At 36.1% G+C, this 18,009-nt stretch overlaps 1 protein-coding gene across 1 annotated transcript in view; it reads left to right on the forward strand.

Annotated features, from left to right (window-relative positions):
* Positions 1-18,009, forward strand: part of LOC308421673 (contactin-associated protein like 5-1) — a gene marked incomplete at both ends in the record, with an annotated part of 467,964 nt that overhangs the window by 172,699 nt on the left and 277,256 nt on the right. The window contains one exon of the mRNA XM_080918125.1: positions 2,407-2,526. Within this exon, the coding sequence (XP_080774251.1) occupies positions 2,407-2,526 (120 nt within the window). The remainder of the gene's footprint in view (positions 1-2,406; positions 2,527-18,009) is intronic.

The raw sequence follows: 18,009 nt of genomic DNA on the forward strand, positions 1-18,009 counted from the left end.
ACCTGTTCTTTTTCTCTTAGTGCTTTTAGTATTCTTTCTTTCTTTTGAGCATTTGTTATTTTAAATATTATGTGTCTGGAAGGATTTCTTTCTGTTCTAGTCTATTTGGGGTTCTGTAGCTCTTTTGTATGTTCATCTTTGTTCTCTCTACACCTATTATCCTTAGGTTTGGCATTTTCATTGTGTCTATTTCCCAGATGTTTCAGTTTAGAATCTTTTTGGTTTTTGCATTTTCTCTGACTGTTGTGTCAATGATTTCTATGGTATCTTCTGCTTTTGAAATTCTCTTTTTTGTCTCTTGTATTCTGTTGGTGATGCTTGCATTTATGACTGTTGATGTCTTTTCTAGGTTTTCCAACTCTAGGTTTGTCTCCTTTTGTGTTTTCTTCATTATTTCTGTTTCTGTTTTCACCTGGTTATTTGTACTTTCCTTTAGCTTTTTATATGATTTTTTGTTACCTCTTTAAAGGTGTTAACTTATTTGCACGTATTCACCTGGTTTTACTGTACTTTGTTAAGTGTGTTATTTATGTGCTTTTCAAAGATCCCCAATATCATGTGAAGTATGATTTCAAGTCTAAATCTTATTTTTTTTTTTTTTTGAGAGACTAGATATCCACTATTTTCCGTGTTGGGAGAAATGCATTCTGATGTTGCCAGGTTTTTTTGGTTTCCATTTCTTATAGTCTTGTGCTTGCCCCTTACCATTTTGTTATAGGTGATGCTAGGTGATCATGTTGTCTCTTACTGGAACTTGTCTCTCTTTTGGGTCTGTGGGCCAGAAAACTCCAGAAGGAGATTGTCCCTGGATGGGTGTCTCTCTGGGTAGCCTGTGAGTTCCAATGGCAAAGCCCAGTCCTAATGCAGCTGATTCAGGTCTAGCCTTGGGCCTGAAGTATGCACTCCCGGACAGTAAAGCTGCCTGCATCATGAGAGTTCTCGGTAGCCTCTCCCAGGGTAGACAGTGGCCAGAAGAAGTTGAATCACCCTTCCACTTAGAATGGAGAGCACTCTTGCAGCTCTGTTGAGCTTACAGGAAACTTAGTGATTATTAAAACTCATTTGCCAGCCAGCCTACCCAAACATGCAAAGAGAAAACAAGGCTGTGAAGGTAAGATTAAGAAGCTTTGAAGTTAACTACTGGTCTTCTCACACACAAGCACACAAATAGATATACACAAACATCTCTCAAGATGGTGTTCTCGTATTTTATTGCTATAAATTTATAACATCATTTGTATATTTTAAATTCGCTAGCTAAATATGCGTTTAACCCTTATATCATTTGATAGATGTCATAATTCAGTGTCACATAGCAAAATCTGTGGTTCTTAGTGGTTCAGCAGCACAGAGAAAATAGTCCAGTGTCTTAATGATTCTATCTTAGTATACTATGGGAAGACATGGGGGCATGCATAATGAAAATATAAAAAAATGATATCAGAAACAGAGTTTATGTTACTTGAGTTTCTGAAATGGGATAAGATGAATAAAAGATTAATAATAAATTAAGGACATATGATGATTAATTTTATATGCCAATTGACACAACCTAGATTCATCTCAGATAAGTGACACACTGAGTTAGCCTGAGGGGATTGTTATTTGGTGTGGAAGTCCCAGCCCACTGTGGGTGGTATCATTCCCTAAACTGACATTCCTTTTGTTAGTTATATTCCCATTGCTGTAATAAATACCCTGATGAAAGAGTTAATTCATGATTACCATTATATTTCATCATGAAAGCAAATCAGAGCAGGAAACTCATGGACCTTAAAGCTCAAACTAAAGTGAGGCAATGGAAGATTACTTCTTATTAGGTTACTCTCATAGCTTAAACATCCTTCTTTCTAATGAAACTGAATCTTGTTCACATCCATCAACAAATAAATGCCATATATGGTTTTGTACACTCCAATCTGTTAGAGACATTTTCTTGTTTGCATTTATTTTTTTCAAAAACAACATTAGTTTGTGTCCAGTTGACATAAACTCAGCCAGACTACTTTTTGAACTACTTGAGTAGAAAAATCAATCAGAGTATAAGCAATCCATGAGGCAAATACATATTTGTTTCTTAGTAGCTGTGGATGTGGTGTAATTAGCTGCCTCAAATTTCTGCAACTACCCTTTCTCTACAGTGATGGACTGTAACCTAAAACTGTGAGATAAAATAAGCCTCTCTAATTTAAGTAGCTTTTTAGTCAAGGTGTTTTTTGTACCAACAGAAATAAAACAACAATAGAGTACAGGTCTGTCAAGTTCCAGAGCACTGGATTTTAAACATTCCATGGGCTGTACATAAAATAAAGGATGAAGCATGAGAAGTGGGGAAAAGTATGCACTACTGACTCTTGTGGAGAGATTTTCAGAATCAAGTAGAGTTTGCCTTTCTTCTCTTTTCAGCCATATATGAGCAGTCCTGTGAGGTGTATAGACACAAAGGTTATACAGCTGGGTTCTTCTATGTTGACTCTGATGGCAGTGGGCCACTGGAACCTCTTCAAGTGTACTGCAATATTACTGGTAAGAACCATGTTTTTCTAAGCATGCTTAACCTGGGAGACTGGTGGTATGAAACTGGAGGTATTAGGAAGCTATACTGAGTTTTCAAAACGTCACAAAACTAGCTTCATGGGGGAAAGAATGCTATTTAGAAAAATAATAGAAATTAGCTTACTTATTGTCAAGACAACGAGTGGAGAGATCTTAGTTGCCATGATACTATTCCTTGAAGAAGTAGTGAATAACCAAGTGTTCTCTGTTAGGCTGGCTAAGGACATCTTCATTATTAAAACTCAGCAATATAAAGAAAAGTGGATGGAAAACAAAAAAAAAAAGCACAAAAAATAAACAATTCACAAAATTAAGTGTGAAGTCCTGATTCACAGACAGAAACTCCACTGTAGTTTTATGGTTGGTTCTAGGCACCGTGTATCTCTCTGATTCCTAACACTGTGGGCTTTAATGGTTCATGAAATAGGGAAAAGATGAATCCACACAAAGGAGCTGTGAGGAAAACAGATAATCAATATGACAATGAACCAGCCAGTGACGAACCACAAAGCATAGCTTTCACCTCAAAATTACTCAAAGATAGTCCATTCTGGAGGGTGACCATGGCCTGACAACATTGATTTAAGTTACCACAAATTTCATGTTCCATTATACTAAAGGTTTTATAAAGACCCAATTGCAGTAGTTGGGTGTCAAGATCATTTTCCATATACTAGTCAAATACCATGACAGATTTCAGGAAAGAAGGAACTTTCTGCCCTGAGCTTCACATGCTATCTGATGACATTCTTCGCCTTTAGGTTCTTGATACTTAGGAGTCTCCTCATAAATTTCAAAAGAGCTTTCAGAAAGTCACCAAAATGTTAGTTTATAAACAGAAATTTTCAGTAAACTACTGTTCAAAATGTCAAGATTTCCCAAGGAATCACAAAAATTTTAAACAGCTACTCAACTTTGTGCAATATTCAATGCAGATGTAGCTACATTTTTTGGAACTTATAATTACCTTGCAAATTAGTACTACCACTGTCACCACCATCATTTTCAACACCATCAACATTACCATTTACTGTTTTCCCCCTATGAAATATTCTGAGAAAATTTAACTTCTTTATGAATCAATTGCAAATGTATAAAATGGCATCTGAGGATCCCACAAGTTGAGCAGATAAACGTACTTAGTGCCAAGTCTGATGGTCAAAGAGTAATCCTTGGACCCCCAGATCATGGAAGAAGAAAACTTACTCCAACAATATTGCACATGCTCTATTCTGATTTCTAGATTTACAGTAGTTCACATATGCCCTCTGCACAAGTAAAATAAAATAAAACCATTGCAAGAAATGATAACAGGGTATGTTCTTCATTTTTTCAACTGGATCCAAACATCCAGATGTTGGATGAAGAAAGTGGGAGTTATTTTAGTTTCTATATTACTTCATATAGTGAAGAGTGGCTAGATGTTTCTTCCTTAGCAGTTGCCTTAGAGCAGGAATAGAATTTGTGTTGCTTGTTGTTCTTTGTTGTTGTTACATAGTCCTGTTAGACAACCCAGTCTAGGACTGGCCTTCTCAATGAGTTTTGGTTCTTTTAAAAATGTAATGTTCACTCAGGTTCTTAGTAAAAAATACAGAATTCCAGGTTAGCTTGGGAAATTCTAATTCCCTAAATGCACTTATCTTCATCTTTATAAATTATTTAGACACAACTTACCCATTGTCCCTATTTTTCAAAACATTTTTTTTATTTTATTTATTTATTTATTTATTTTGCTGAAAGGCAAAAGAGGCAGATAGTGCTGAGAATTAGGTATGACATCAATCTAGGAGGAATGGCTGCCAGCAATTGAATCCAGACATTTTGGGGAATTTTAATTTAATGTTTCTTAATTCTAACCAAATAACTTTTAAAAAGTTTCCATCTTATATGAAAGAAAGAAAATGTGAGAACTCCATGGCTTAATATGAATCTGATTTCTTACATATGATTCCTTCATTATATGATTAATCCAGATCACTACATAGTAGGCTCCAGAAAGATCAGAGATTCTATTCTATAGCCTGATTTTTTTTTTTTTTTTTTTTTTTTTTTTTTTTTTTTTTTTTTTTTTTTGTGGTAGGATTTACTACTACCCTAAAACTGAGTTGATCACTCAATGGACATAGATAGAAATATTTCCACAATGATAGACAAGGATAAATCATTATTTTGAGAATCTTAAATCTTTCTTATTGTTGCAATTGAGTGATTTGTGATGCTTTGAAATATTTAACACAGTCATTAAGAAAATATAACCTAAAAAATATGACTTGAATTTAATTTTACACAATCAGGTGAATGTTGAGAACTCACAAACCAGCAAGTCTAATTTGATTAGCACATTACAGAGCCACTTTGAAACTTCAAAACTTGCTTCTTCCCAAGATTCAATTTCTCTATCAGGGCCATGTCTTCTAAACCTATTTAAATTCTGCCAGAAGTGTCACCAACTGGAATAAAAATATTCATTTCTGAAGCCTATGCTAGACATTCTTATTCAAATCACCACACTACAGAACAAAAAGTGATTCTAACTGTGGATTCAGAATATTTATTGGAATGGTAGCATATACCTGTAATCCCAGCACTGAACAGGGATTACATTAATGATGCAATGACAATCCATGGGACATTAGGAGGAAGGGGACAATTTTGTTTTAAGTCCTGGAGAAAAAAAAATGTTTCTCTGTTCCTCATTATCTTCCTGCAATTTATTTACTATCTAGATTTTTTTTTTTAATATCACTGGTCCTATCTCCCTCCCCCTCCATTTGCCTTCACAAACTTGCACTCCCACTTAATCACACTTTCCACCCCATTGCCTTGGCATTTCCCTACATTGGGAAAACATACCATCCCTGGAACAAAGGCCTCTTCTCATATTGATGCCAAACACTGCTGTCTTCAGCTACTTATGCAATTGGATCAATACGTCTCTCAGTGTTTGCTCAAAGGTTGGTGTTTTAGTTCATGGGAGTTTTGGAGGGTTTGGTTGGTTGATAATGTTGTTCTTGCCATGAAGTTGTAACACCTTTTAGCTCCTTAGGTCTTTTCTTTTGCACCCTCATTGGAATCACGAAGTTCAGTCTGATGGTCAGCTGCAAATTTGCTTAGCTTTATCTATATGACTCTAACATAGTCTCTGAGGAGGCATGGCTATCTGATTTCTGCAAGTATATACTTCTGGGGATCAGCTATAGTGCTTGGATTTGGTGACTGCATATGTTGTGGATCCCAAAGTGAGGAAGCTACTGAGTGATCTTTCCTTCAATCCCTGTTTCTCTGTTTGACCTTGCATTTTCTCCTGTGAGTATTTTGTTCTCCCTTCTAAAAAGAACTGAGGCATCCACATTTTGGCTTCTTTTGGTTTTTGTTTTTGGGGGGGGGGTCTTCATAATGTCTGTGAATTGTTTCTTGTGTATTCAGATCTTTCTGGGGCTATCATCCACCTATAAGTGAATACATACCATGTGTGTTCTTTTGTGACTGGATTACCTCATACAGGATGATCGTCTCTAGTCCCATATATATGCCTATGAATTTTATGAAGTCGTTGTTTCCAATAGCTGAGCAGTACACCTATAGCAAATCATTAATTCCCATTTGATGACTTTTGGTTAATGAATTTTCAACCTTCTGGATTGTGGTTTAAGTTGGATATGCCTGCTTGCTATCTCTTAAGCAATTAAGTCATTTCACTTGAACAGTAGAAGAATTCTCATTGAGTTTTGACATCATAAATAATTTAATAGCATTCCTATTATAAAAGAGCTTAACAATTACTAATATAATTTAGGAATTCTTATAGGATCATCACTAAGAATTATACAAATCATCTACTTTTTTATATATAATCACTACAAAACAGTGCATCTTTGTTATTCTTCAGAAATCTACTCAAAATGCTGAGCTAATACCTTGTGATTGATATATAATAACAGGAAAATCATATATTAATAACAACAGAAAAAGTAGCATATATATATATGAAAAGCATATTGTAGCACAAATCTTTCTTAAAATAAAGTTGCCCTGGACTTGTATAAAGGAGCAAATCCATCATAAATTTTAGCCCACGATGGAACTATCTCAGGAAAATCACTTGCTAGTTTTTAGCTTCTCCTTGATGGCTCATGGAAGGGACCCTAACCTCTTTTTCCTTCTCTTTTTCCATGACTTCTGATCCTTCCTCACTTTCCCCACTATATCTACCCTCTCTGAAAGCAAGACAAATATCTTCATGTGAGCTTAGTTTATCCTTGGAGAAGTTTCAAAACCAGGTTCCCGGTGGAGAATCACTCATGTGTCATGTATGTTGTGTGTTTAAGTTGTAGTTTAATTGATTGGAATGATACTAATTGTTAATTTCTTTATATATTTTTAAGTTGTATACTGGTTTATATTTCAGAAAGATAATTTGATTTCTCTAATGAAGGGTTTGGCAAAGACTTCAGAAACAACCATCTGCCAGTTAGAAGAAGCAGCTTTTTATACATTGTGCTCTTACCCACCGTGTGGACCACACGGAGCTTTGGAAGGCTGCCATCACAACCTAAGGCTCACAGTGGATCTCATCTCCAGGTGTAGAAGCCTCCACTTTCAAGTGGACTCTCTGAGCTATCGCCAGATGGCATAATCTCCTTATATATTAAGCCATTAAACCAAACTACTAAGCCATAAAGCTGTGGCTTTACCTTGAAATTAAAACACTGTCACCTTCAAATTTCAAAGAATATTAACAGCCACTTATAAAAATTCCTTTTAAACACCCACTTAACCTGTGGAGTCAAACCACATTTGAATGAGAAGACTTATCCCATCTTACGATCAAGAGATTTTCAGGCACTGGACTTGTAGTTCTTTCATGCTTCTCTTATCTATTAATCCACAAATTTCTCAAGTTCTTTATTAGTCTCTCACTTATGAATCTATTTGTCAGTTTTATTTATTTGCTTTAACACATACGTTTAATGTGTTCAGTTGTGCATGCATTATTCAGTTATGTAGACATTAATTCATGAAAATTACATTCTAGTTGACTGTTGGGCACCAAAGTTCACACAGTAAATAAATCTATTTTTATCATTAAGAAACTCATAAATAAAAATGAATTAAATAATTATAATAAATTAATGGTTTATAAAAATTATTTATTTTATTGTGTGTCTGTCTGTGTCTATGTCTTTATGTGTATGTCTCCATGTGGTAGCCAGAGGACATCCTTGAATACTTTTACTCTGGTGCAACCAATCATAGTTTTGGAACAAAGAATCCAAATTTCTTGCTGGTCTTAATTTCAATAATTCAATATGGTTTAACTGGGCACAGGCTCCAGGAGTTATCTTTCCTATTTCAACCAGGACCCAGCATGCTTGGCTTCTCTTACTAGTTTTTACTGATAGACCTTTGGTGTTAGTCCTGGCAAGGAAAACATTTCACCAACAGTGCTATCTCCACCAACCCTGGATTATATTTTGAATCTCTCAATAAATTATGCACTTATTAATTCTTATTTGCTTGTTTTTTCATTTATTTTTATGTATTGAACATTTTTATTCTTCAATTTTTTCATCAGTTATGCAAAAGTTTATACAAACAAACTATATTATAATATTGACTGAGCTGATCACCACCATCACAAAGTAAATAAATCTATTCTTTTTCTCAAAAAATATTTTTAAGAGAATACTTGTGCAGTACATATATATTTTAGATTTGATGTGAAAAATATATTGGGAAGTTATTGATGGCACAGAAATACAACATGGGAAGAATGCATCTAGGAAAAATGTACAAGGGGACCAAGAGCCTTACTCATTCAAGGTGTCTTTATAAGCTATATTTTGAGCTATATTTTGAGTGTATGTGTGAGTAAGGGTTTATGTCTATGCAATGTATATGTGTATGGTGTATTACATCACACACACATGTGTAAGCATCTGTCCCCATAAGTATACAGAGAGAGCAGAAAAATAAAGCAGGTGTGAGAAAGCTTTGCTTGAATTTGGAAATAAAGTGGTAATGAAAAAATCTCCAAAATCCCCATCCCAGCCCACTGAGATTTCCCTCCCCAAAGCAGGGGTTATAGGTGCAGGTGGATGCAAGAGTTTCTATGTGGGTAATGGGGATTTATTTAAAGTTAGGTCCTCAGCTTGACCATTAGGTACAGTTTACCCACTGAGCCATGTGCTCAGCCCTGAGCCCACTTTGTGATAAAAGCAGTTGTTTGTTACAGAACAGCTACTAGCCTGAGGTGCCTCTACATTTCACAGTGGAGATGGCACTGGTGCGTACAAGCTGTGTGAACAATATGAATTCTCTCTGTTTTAGTGAGGAAGGCACTGAAATCCCATGTGCTAAATATCTTGCCAAGAGTCGGATAAACCACTGAGATTGTCAGGTTGTGATTAAGACGCCTAAGTGCTCAGGTTCACAGCAATTCTGAGGCATGGAGAGGTTCTGTGCCCTAATATGCTACACTTAGCTTGCATTATTCATTCCATGTGTCACTATGCCCCCCATAAAGGACTGGAAAGAGGAGAGGTTTCCAGTTCCCATTGTACATCTCAAACCACTACTTTAATCTTCTGTAAGATGAATGTGGTCACACCTCCATTCATGGTTCCTGAGGAGTGAATGGAAAGATTATAAAACTGAGTTTCCTAATGTCCAATTATCTATAAAGCATGAGCTGAGAAGGAAGTTTAAAATGTCACTTTCTAACACTGCTCTTTCGGTGGTTTATTCAGCAATTGCAAACATGAGTCAAAAACACTGTATTTATTTAGCAAGCTATAATGGTGAATGTTGACTCGTAGCTTGTCAATCTAGAAGAATCTAGAAAAGAAACATTGAAAAAGTCTATGTGTGTTTTCTAGATTGTGTTAACTAAGGTGGGAAGACCCCGACTAAAGTAGTGCTGCCACTTAATGAGCTGGGCTTCTGGATGAATACAAAGAAAGAAAAGATATGAGAATCTGTCAGTACTTATCTCTTTCTGCTTCTTGACATGAGGGTATGTATGATGCAATCAGCATTTTAAAGCTCCCACTTTGCTGAATTCTCTGCCAACACCTACTGCAGCCTTGAACGTTGGGCCAAAATAGATCATTTGTTCTTTAAGCTGCTTTTGATTTTTTTTAACCTTTAATAGTGAAGAGAGTAACTTCTATACACATTTGTAGACATCTAAGTATATATTTTCAAAGAAATCTGCCTAGAGTTGAACACTTCATAAGACCCCTATTACATTCTTTTTTCTATGGACAAGTGGACCTGTCTTAAGCCTTGAGTACAGGGCTGTCAAGGCAGACCTGTAGTACTTTTCTGTGCAGATATATTAAGTGTCCCTGGTTTTAGAAACAGGGAACTGACAAGGATTAATCAACATGCAGCCTTGTGTCCTGTTAATTGATAACATCCATGCAAGGGTCCTATGGACATTATAAGAATAAAGTCACCTTTCCCTAAAAGCAGTTACATGAAGTCACTTATATTTACTTCACATACATATATAGATGTTTTCTAAATGTGTAATACTGTCAATGTACTCATCATCTATGAAGCTCAACTTCCTCATGGATACAAGATTAATTACTCTTATTTCAGTGGATCTGTATGCACAGGTTCAGTAACATTAAATGAGGGAATGACTCAGATGCTCCTGTGTCAGCAGCTGACATTCTCTAAAAATGTCTGCCATAGTATAACACCTGCTTCTAAGTGCACCAGATCATAAGACCTAACTAGATAGTAAAATGTAAACCTAAACACAAGTTCATGCCTTGTTTTATAATATATTTTGGCAATGTGCTTCCCATACATGTAACTACTACCATTGCTGCCATCAAGATAAAATGTCACCTCAAGAATTCAGGATGCATAGTAGACAATGATGACTGTATTGATTGCCATTTTATTACAACTTAAAATTGTGGGAACAAGTCTCTGATCATTTCTGTGAAAAAAGTTTTTAGACTGTATTGAATTATGTGAGAAAACTCACCCTAAGTATAAGTGATACAATTCTCTGAGCTGGGATTTTGGATTAAATACCAAGAACCAAGGAACTTGAACATTAAAATTCCTATCTTTCTGCTGCCTCATTGTGTGTACAGTGTGGCCAGCTGCCTCAAGCTCCTGTCTTTATGACTCTCTGGACCAGATGGCATGCACTGGTTCATTTTACCATGTTTATGCCATGCTGATGATTCACATGATCTACAATTTGACCAGAAATTTTTTAAAGCCTTTGGTACTTTGGTTTATGAGAGAGAGCATAGAATAGGGTGATAACTCTTAAATCAGGGTTGAATTGTTACCCTGAAAAAGATTTACACAGAGGTAGACCTTAATCCCCACTGAACAACAAGGACTTGTTGCAAAGTTCTTTCTAGATTGTGGTTTTGAAAATAAAAGAAAAGTAGATATGAAATATCAGCACTGGGAGGAGTAGGGTCATGGATGCCTTGTCTGAGAGGTCTTGGTTTGCCCAGGCATTTTCACATGGGGATAGAGTTCATCTGTATGAATCATTTTTTTCCTGTTCAGATGAGAGAAGAACAAGGCCAGGTCAAAGTTACCTCCCAGAATGCTTGCTTGTTCTTGTTCACCTTTCTTGTAAAAGCTAGATTCCAAAGAGAGATGAAAAAAATCAAAGTCAGATGTGACACCTCATGGAATGAAAGAGCCCAGTTTCAGTGGCAGCTTGTGACTATAGTATGAGAAGGGTGAAGTAGAGAAACATTTCACTTGGAGACACATTTATTTCTGTTCTTTTCTTCTATGCATTATTTTTGTTTTCTGCTACTCCTATAAAATACCTGAGCTTGAATATTTCTAAAGAAAATACTTAGCCCACTGGTTTTCTTGCTGAATATTTATTTTCTGGTTTCTTCAAAGTATGACAGGTGTCACCAAATCATGTCTGTGAATGATTACAAAACACAGCTTGCTAGTGAAAGAAAGAAGATGCATCAATGAAAGGAATTTTATTTTACCATACAATAGTCAGTTCAGTCCTATAAAAGTGATATTTCTTCTATTGCTGATTACTAATTAATAATAAAACCTGTTTGCAAGTTTATTGTGAAGATTTTATGGTGTAGTTACTTTAAACCACAAGAGAAATTTCTGGCATTGTACATCCAATATGCATCACTTGTTATTTTCATATTATTGTTCAAAACATAAACAGTGTTCATGCTTTCCACCTGATTTTCCAGACCCATTGTTTGTTTCCAATAGAGAAATTTCTTACCTCCTAAATTTTCTCTTTTCTTATTCTTTCTCTGTCTCTCTGTCTCTCTTGTTTTCTCTGTCTCTGTCTTCATCTATTTCTCTTTCCCTGTCTACACAAATTGTGTGTGTTTTGTGTGTGTGCATGTTTGTGTGTGTGTGTTTGTCTCTGTCTTTCTGTCTCTCTCTCTCTTATATCTATCTATCTATATATATATATATATATATATATATATATATATATATATATATATATATACATAGATATATGTATATATGCATTTATGTGTATGATATGTAGGTGATATATGCATATATGTGTGTGTGTTTTGCATAAGTGCTTGTTCATGTGGCTGTGCATGAATATGTGGATGATCATATATGTGTACATAATCCCACATACACCAAAAGTCAACATTAAGAGAATTCCTGGATCACTCCATTTTTGTTTTGGAGATAAATTCCTATCGGAACCCAGACTGGTCATTTGACCATGGTTGATTGTCCAGTGAACTCTAGGTGTGTTTGTCTCTGCCTCCCCAGTACTGATTCTGAGTGTCAAATCTCAGGTTCTTAACCTTATAAAAAAAAGCACTTTACTGAGTAATACAACCCACTAGACCCTATATTTCTTCTCCTTTGGTCTAAATACTTTGTAATTCTTATATCATATACTTTTGAGGAAACTGAGAGAAAAAAGACTAATTTTGACTCTTAGGTCCAGGCCTGTCTGTTGTTCATGGTTGAGAGAGATGTGTGTAGCAGTGCAGCTTTGCAGTAACACACAAAATGTTCAGCTATTTAATTTTCTCCTTCTTCACTTTTATCCCATCTATGTGTCCAGACTCGGAGATTGTGTCCCTCCATTCTGGGCCAGTATTCCCCTCTTTATGGTCTAAGCTCTTTACAACAAGTTAAGATTAAGATAAAAATTAATCTTCACAGTTGGTTTCCAGGCTGCAAACTTTTGTGAAGAGTGTCCAATGCTTATACAAATGTCCTGTGCAATAGTTTCGATTTCTTGCTCATTGTTAACACACTGGCATGTTATCCTCTTGGTCCCTGTTAGCACTGATACCTCCTGTCAGCACATGAATGTCAGCAGGATGTTTCAGTCTGTAGATGATTGGCTCCATCATTTGGTTAAAGTAGTATGCCAGGATACTGCACTGTCAGGATGATTTATTATCAGTTATATACCTTAGGTGATTCCCGCAAGTATGTGGTGAATGTCCCAGTTCCCTAGCAATTACTTGCATGCTAGGCACACCTCATACCTTAAATACACTGATACATTTATAAAATAATCTATAAATTATTATAACATAATTTATAAATACATTTATTAAACTTTTCTCCCTCTTCTCTCTTCCTCTCTATTTTTGTGCTTGTTTCTCTCTGTGTCTCTTTTTATGTATCTCTGTCCCTCTTACTCTGTCTCTCTGTCTCTCCTACTTCCCTTCTCAGTATATTAAAAACAAATAACACCATGATAAATTCTTTTATAACATAGTTCACTTGACTGCCCCAATACCAGTTTGAATGCTAGCCATCTATATACAGCTAATAATCTTCCTTTGTTCAGTTTCTGTGTTATTTGTGCATAGCACTTGGAGCATATCTCTGCTTTCTGTACCAATATGTGCTTTACATACTCTTTGCCAAAATTCCTGGTAAAAGCAACTGAAGCAAGGGTTGATTTGGGATCACACTTTAAGAGTACATCACAATAGGAGTATTCCTCTGCAGTCAAGAAACAGAAAGAGATGACTGTCATTGTCTAGTTGATCCTTCACATTTTGATGAAGTCTGAGAAACCAGCTTATAGCATAGTGACAGCCACATAAAGGTCTTTCTATCTCAGTTTACACAGCAAAGAAACCGTCTCACTGACATACTTAGACCCTTGTCTACTAGATCCTGACAATATTGGCCACTAGAAACAATAAAGGACTCAAAGAGTAAATATGAACTTGTCCTTTTTTTTCATAGACCAGATCCATCTATTTTTTGAACAAAATGTATTTCCATAAAAATTGGAAAATCACATATTAGGCCTGAATATCATTGTTCAGTATTTATTTTCTTTTTTTTATTTTAAACGACTTTATTTTACAAAACAAAGATAAATGTACAGATTTTAAACATTTTTTGCTTAAAATTATACATTTCTGTCAGTAATGTTTTTTTCAGACATTGAAATAATTTTTACAAAAAACCATGTGAATATATTTTTTTCGTCAGTACTTGATTTTTTTCAAGGGCTTGACAGTATGCATTGAAAACCTAATAGTTACAATAAGCGTAAAGTACATGCAAAACAAAATGGAACATGGAAATAGTCAAAGTCTTTTTGTTTTGTAAATATATGTATATTTTTTTTGTTTTCTTTATTTCTTGGACTTCATACAGTCTGTGAGTTGTTTCTGGGGGAGTGCAAGCCTCTGGGGTTAGCATCCCACTATCAGTGACTGCATATTATGTCTGTTCTTTTGTGACTGGGTTATCTCACTCAGGATGATATTCTCTAGTTGCAGCCATTTTCTTAAGAATTTGGTTAAGTCATTGTTTCTGGTGGCTGAGTAGTATTCCATTGTGTATATGTACCACAATTTTTGTATCCATTCATCTTCTGAAGGACATCTGGGTTCCTTCCAGCTTCTGGCTATTATAAATAGAGCCGCTATGAACATTGTGGTGCATATATCTTTGTTGTGTATTGAAGTGTCTCTGGGGTATATGCCCAGAAGTGGAATAGCTGGGTCTTCAGGTAGTACTATATGCAATTTTCTGAGGTATTGCAAGATAGACTTCCAGAGTGGTTGTATTAGCTTGCAACCCCACCAACAGTGGAGAAGTGTTCCTCTTTCTCCACAGCCTCGCCAGCATCTGCTGTCATCTGAGTTTTGGATCTTGGCCAATCTGACTGGTGTGAGGTGGTATCTCAGGGTTGTTTTGATTTGCATTTCCCTGATGGCTAAGGATGTCGAGCACTTCCTCAGGTGTTTCTCAGCCATTTGGTGTTCCTCAACTGAAAACGTTGTTTAGTACTGTACCCCATTTTTAATAGGGTTATTTGATTCTCTGGTGTCTAGCTTTTTGAGTTCCTAGTACACCTTGGATATTAGGCCTCTATCTGATGTGGTGTTGGTAAAGATCTTTTCCCATTCTGTTGGTTGCCGTTTTGTTTTCTTGAAGATGTCTTTAGCCTTACAGAAACATTGCAATCTCATTAAGTCCCATTTGTTAATCTTTGATCTTAGAGCTTGAGCCATTGTTGTTTTGTTCAGGAAATTTTCTCCTGTACTTATGTGTTCTAAGGTTTTCCCTACTTTCTTATCTAATAGTTTCAGTGTATCTGGTTTAATCTGGAGATCTTTGATCCACTTACACTTGAGCTTTGTACAAGGAGATAAGAACGGGTCTCTTTTCATTCTTTTGCATGCTGAGTGCCAGTTGGACCAGCACCATTTGTTGAATAGGCTGTCCTTTTTCCATTGAATGTTTACTGCTCCTTTGTCAAAGATCAGGTGACCATATACATGAGGGCTCATTTCTGGATCTTTTATTCTATTCCATTGATCCACATGCCTATTTCTGTACCAGTACCATGCAGTTTTCAGCACAATTGCCTTGTATTATACTTTGAGGTCAGGGATAGTGATTCCCGCAGATGTTTTTTTGTTGTTGAGGATGGATTTCGCTATTCTAGGTCTTTTGTTATTCCATATGAAATTGCACATTGATCTTTCCAATTCCATGAAGAACTTGGTTGGAATTTTGATGGGGATTGCATTGAATCTGTAGATTGCTTTTGGTAGGATGGCCATTTTTAAGATGTTAATTTTTCCAATCCATGAGCATGGGAGATCTTTCCATTTTCTGAGATCCTCCTCAATTTCTTTCTTTAGAGGTTTGAAGTTCTTGTCATATAGGTCCTTCACTTGCTTAGTTAGAGTCACACCAAAGTATTTCATAGTTTTTGTAACGATTGTGAAGGGTACTTTATCCCTCATTTCTTTCTCCACATGTTTGTCCTTTGAGTACAGGAAGGATACTGATTAGTTTGAGTTAATTTTGTATCCAGCTACTTTGCTGAACTTGTTTATCAGCTGTAGGAGTTCTCTGGTGGAATTTTTGGGGTCACTCAAGTACACTATTATGTAATCGGCAAAGAGTGATGTTTTTATCTCTTCCTTTCCGATTTGTATCCCCTTGATGTCCTTTTGCTGTCTAATTGCTCCAGCCAGGACTTCCAGTACTATGTTGAATAGGTTGGGGAATGTGGGCAGCTTTGTCGAGTCCCTGATTTTAGTTGGATTGCTTCAAGTTTCTCACCATTAAGTTTGTGTTGGCTGTTGGTTTGCTGTATATACCTTTTATTGTTTAAATATGGGCCATTGATTCCTGTTCTTTCCAGGACTTTTAACATGAAGGGGTGTGGGATTTTGTCGAATGCTTTCTCAGCGTCTAGTGAGATGACCATGTGATTTTGGTCTTTGAGTTTGTTTATATGGTGGATTACGTTGATGGATTTCCTTATGTTAAACCAACTCTGCATCCCAGGGATGAAGCCTACTTGGTCATGATGAATGATCGTTTTGATGTGTTCTTGGATTCAGTTTGAAAGGATTTTGTTGAGTATTTTTGCTTCAATGTTCATAAGTGAGATTGGTCTGAAATTCTCTTTCCTTGTAGGGTCTTTGTGTGGTTTGGGTACGAGGGTTATTGTATCCTCAAAAAATGAGTTGGGTAATATAACATCTGATTCTATCTTTTGGAATAGTTTGGCGAGTATTGGTGTTATATTCTCAATAAAAGTCTGATAAAATTCTGCACTGAACCCGTCTGGACCTGGGCTTTTTTTGGTTGGGAGGCTTTTGATGACTTCTTCTATTTCTTTAGGTGTTATAGGGTTATTTAGATGGTTTACTTGGTCTTGGTTTAACTTTGGGACCTTGTATCTGTCTAGGAATTCATCCATTTCCTCCAGATTTTCCAATTTTGTGGAGTATAAGTTTTTGTAGTAGGATCTGATGATTTCTTGAATTTCCTCAGTTTCAGTTGTTATGTCCCCACTTTCCTTTCTGATTTTGTTAATTTGGATACTCTCTCTTTGCCCTCTTGTTAGTCTGGCTAGGGGTTTATCAATCTTGTTGATTTTCTCAAAGAACCAACTCTTGGTTTTGTTGATTTTTTCAATGGTTCTTTTTGTTTCTATTTGGTCTATTTCTGCCCTAATTTTGATTATTTCTTGCCTTCTACTTTTTTTGGGTATATCTGCTTTTTTTTGTCCTAGGGATTTCAGCTGTGCTGTGAGGTTGCTGATGTGAGCTTTCTCCAGTTTCTTTTTGGAAGCACTTAGGGCTATGAGTTTTCCTCTCAATACTGCTTTCATTGCATCCCATAGGTTTGGGTATGTTGTGTTTTCGTTTTCGTTGAATTTAGAAAATCCTTATTTTCTTTCTTTATTTCTTCTTTGACCCTGCTATCCTTTAACAGAGCATTGTTTAGTTTCCATGTGTATGTGGGCTTTTTGTTGTCTTTGTTGTTGTTAAAGACCAGCCGTAGCCCATGGTGATCTGAGGGGATGCATGGGAGTATTTCAATCTTCTTATATCGATGGAGGCTTGTTCTGTGTCCAATTATGTGGTCAATTTTCTAGAAGGTGCCATGGGGTGGTGAGAAGAAGGTATATTCTTTTACTTTGGGATAGTATGTTCGGTATATATCGATTAATCCTAGTTGGTTCAAAGTCTCTGCTAGTTTTGCAGTATCCTTGTTCAGTTTCTGTTTCCCTGATCTGTCCATTGGTGAGAGTGGGGTATTAAAGTCTCCCACTATTATTGTGTGGGGTGAAATGTATTTTTTGAGCTTTAGTAAAGTTTCTTTTATGGATGTGGGTGATTTTTTATTTGGAGCATATAAGTTAAGGATTGAGAGTTCCTCCTGACAGATTTCCCCAGTAATGAGTAAAAAGTGTCCTTTCTTATCTTTTTTGATAACTTTTGGTTGGAAATTTACTTTATTCGATATTACAAGAGCCACTCTAGCTTGCTTCTTGGAGCTGTTTGCTTGGAAGTTTTTTTCCCACCCTTTTACTCTGAGATAGTGTCTGTCTTTGTCTCTGAGATGAGTTTCCTGTATGCAGCAAAAGGCTGGATTTTGTTTATGTATCCAGTCTGATAGTCTATGTCTCTTCATTGGAGAGTGGAG

The sequence above is a fragment of the Micromys minutus genome (genome assembly GCF_963924665.1).
Source record: "Micromys minutus genome assembly, chromosome: 6".
In the NCBI taxonomy this organism is placed as follows: domain Eukaryota; kingdom Metazoa; phylum Chordata; class Mammalia; order Rodentia; family Muridae; genus Micromys; species Micromys minutus.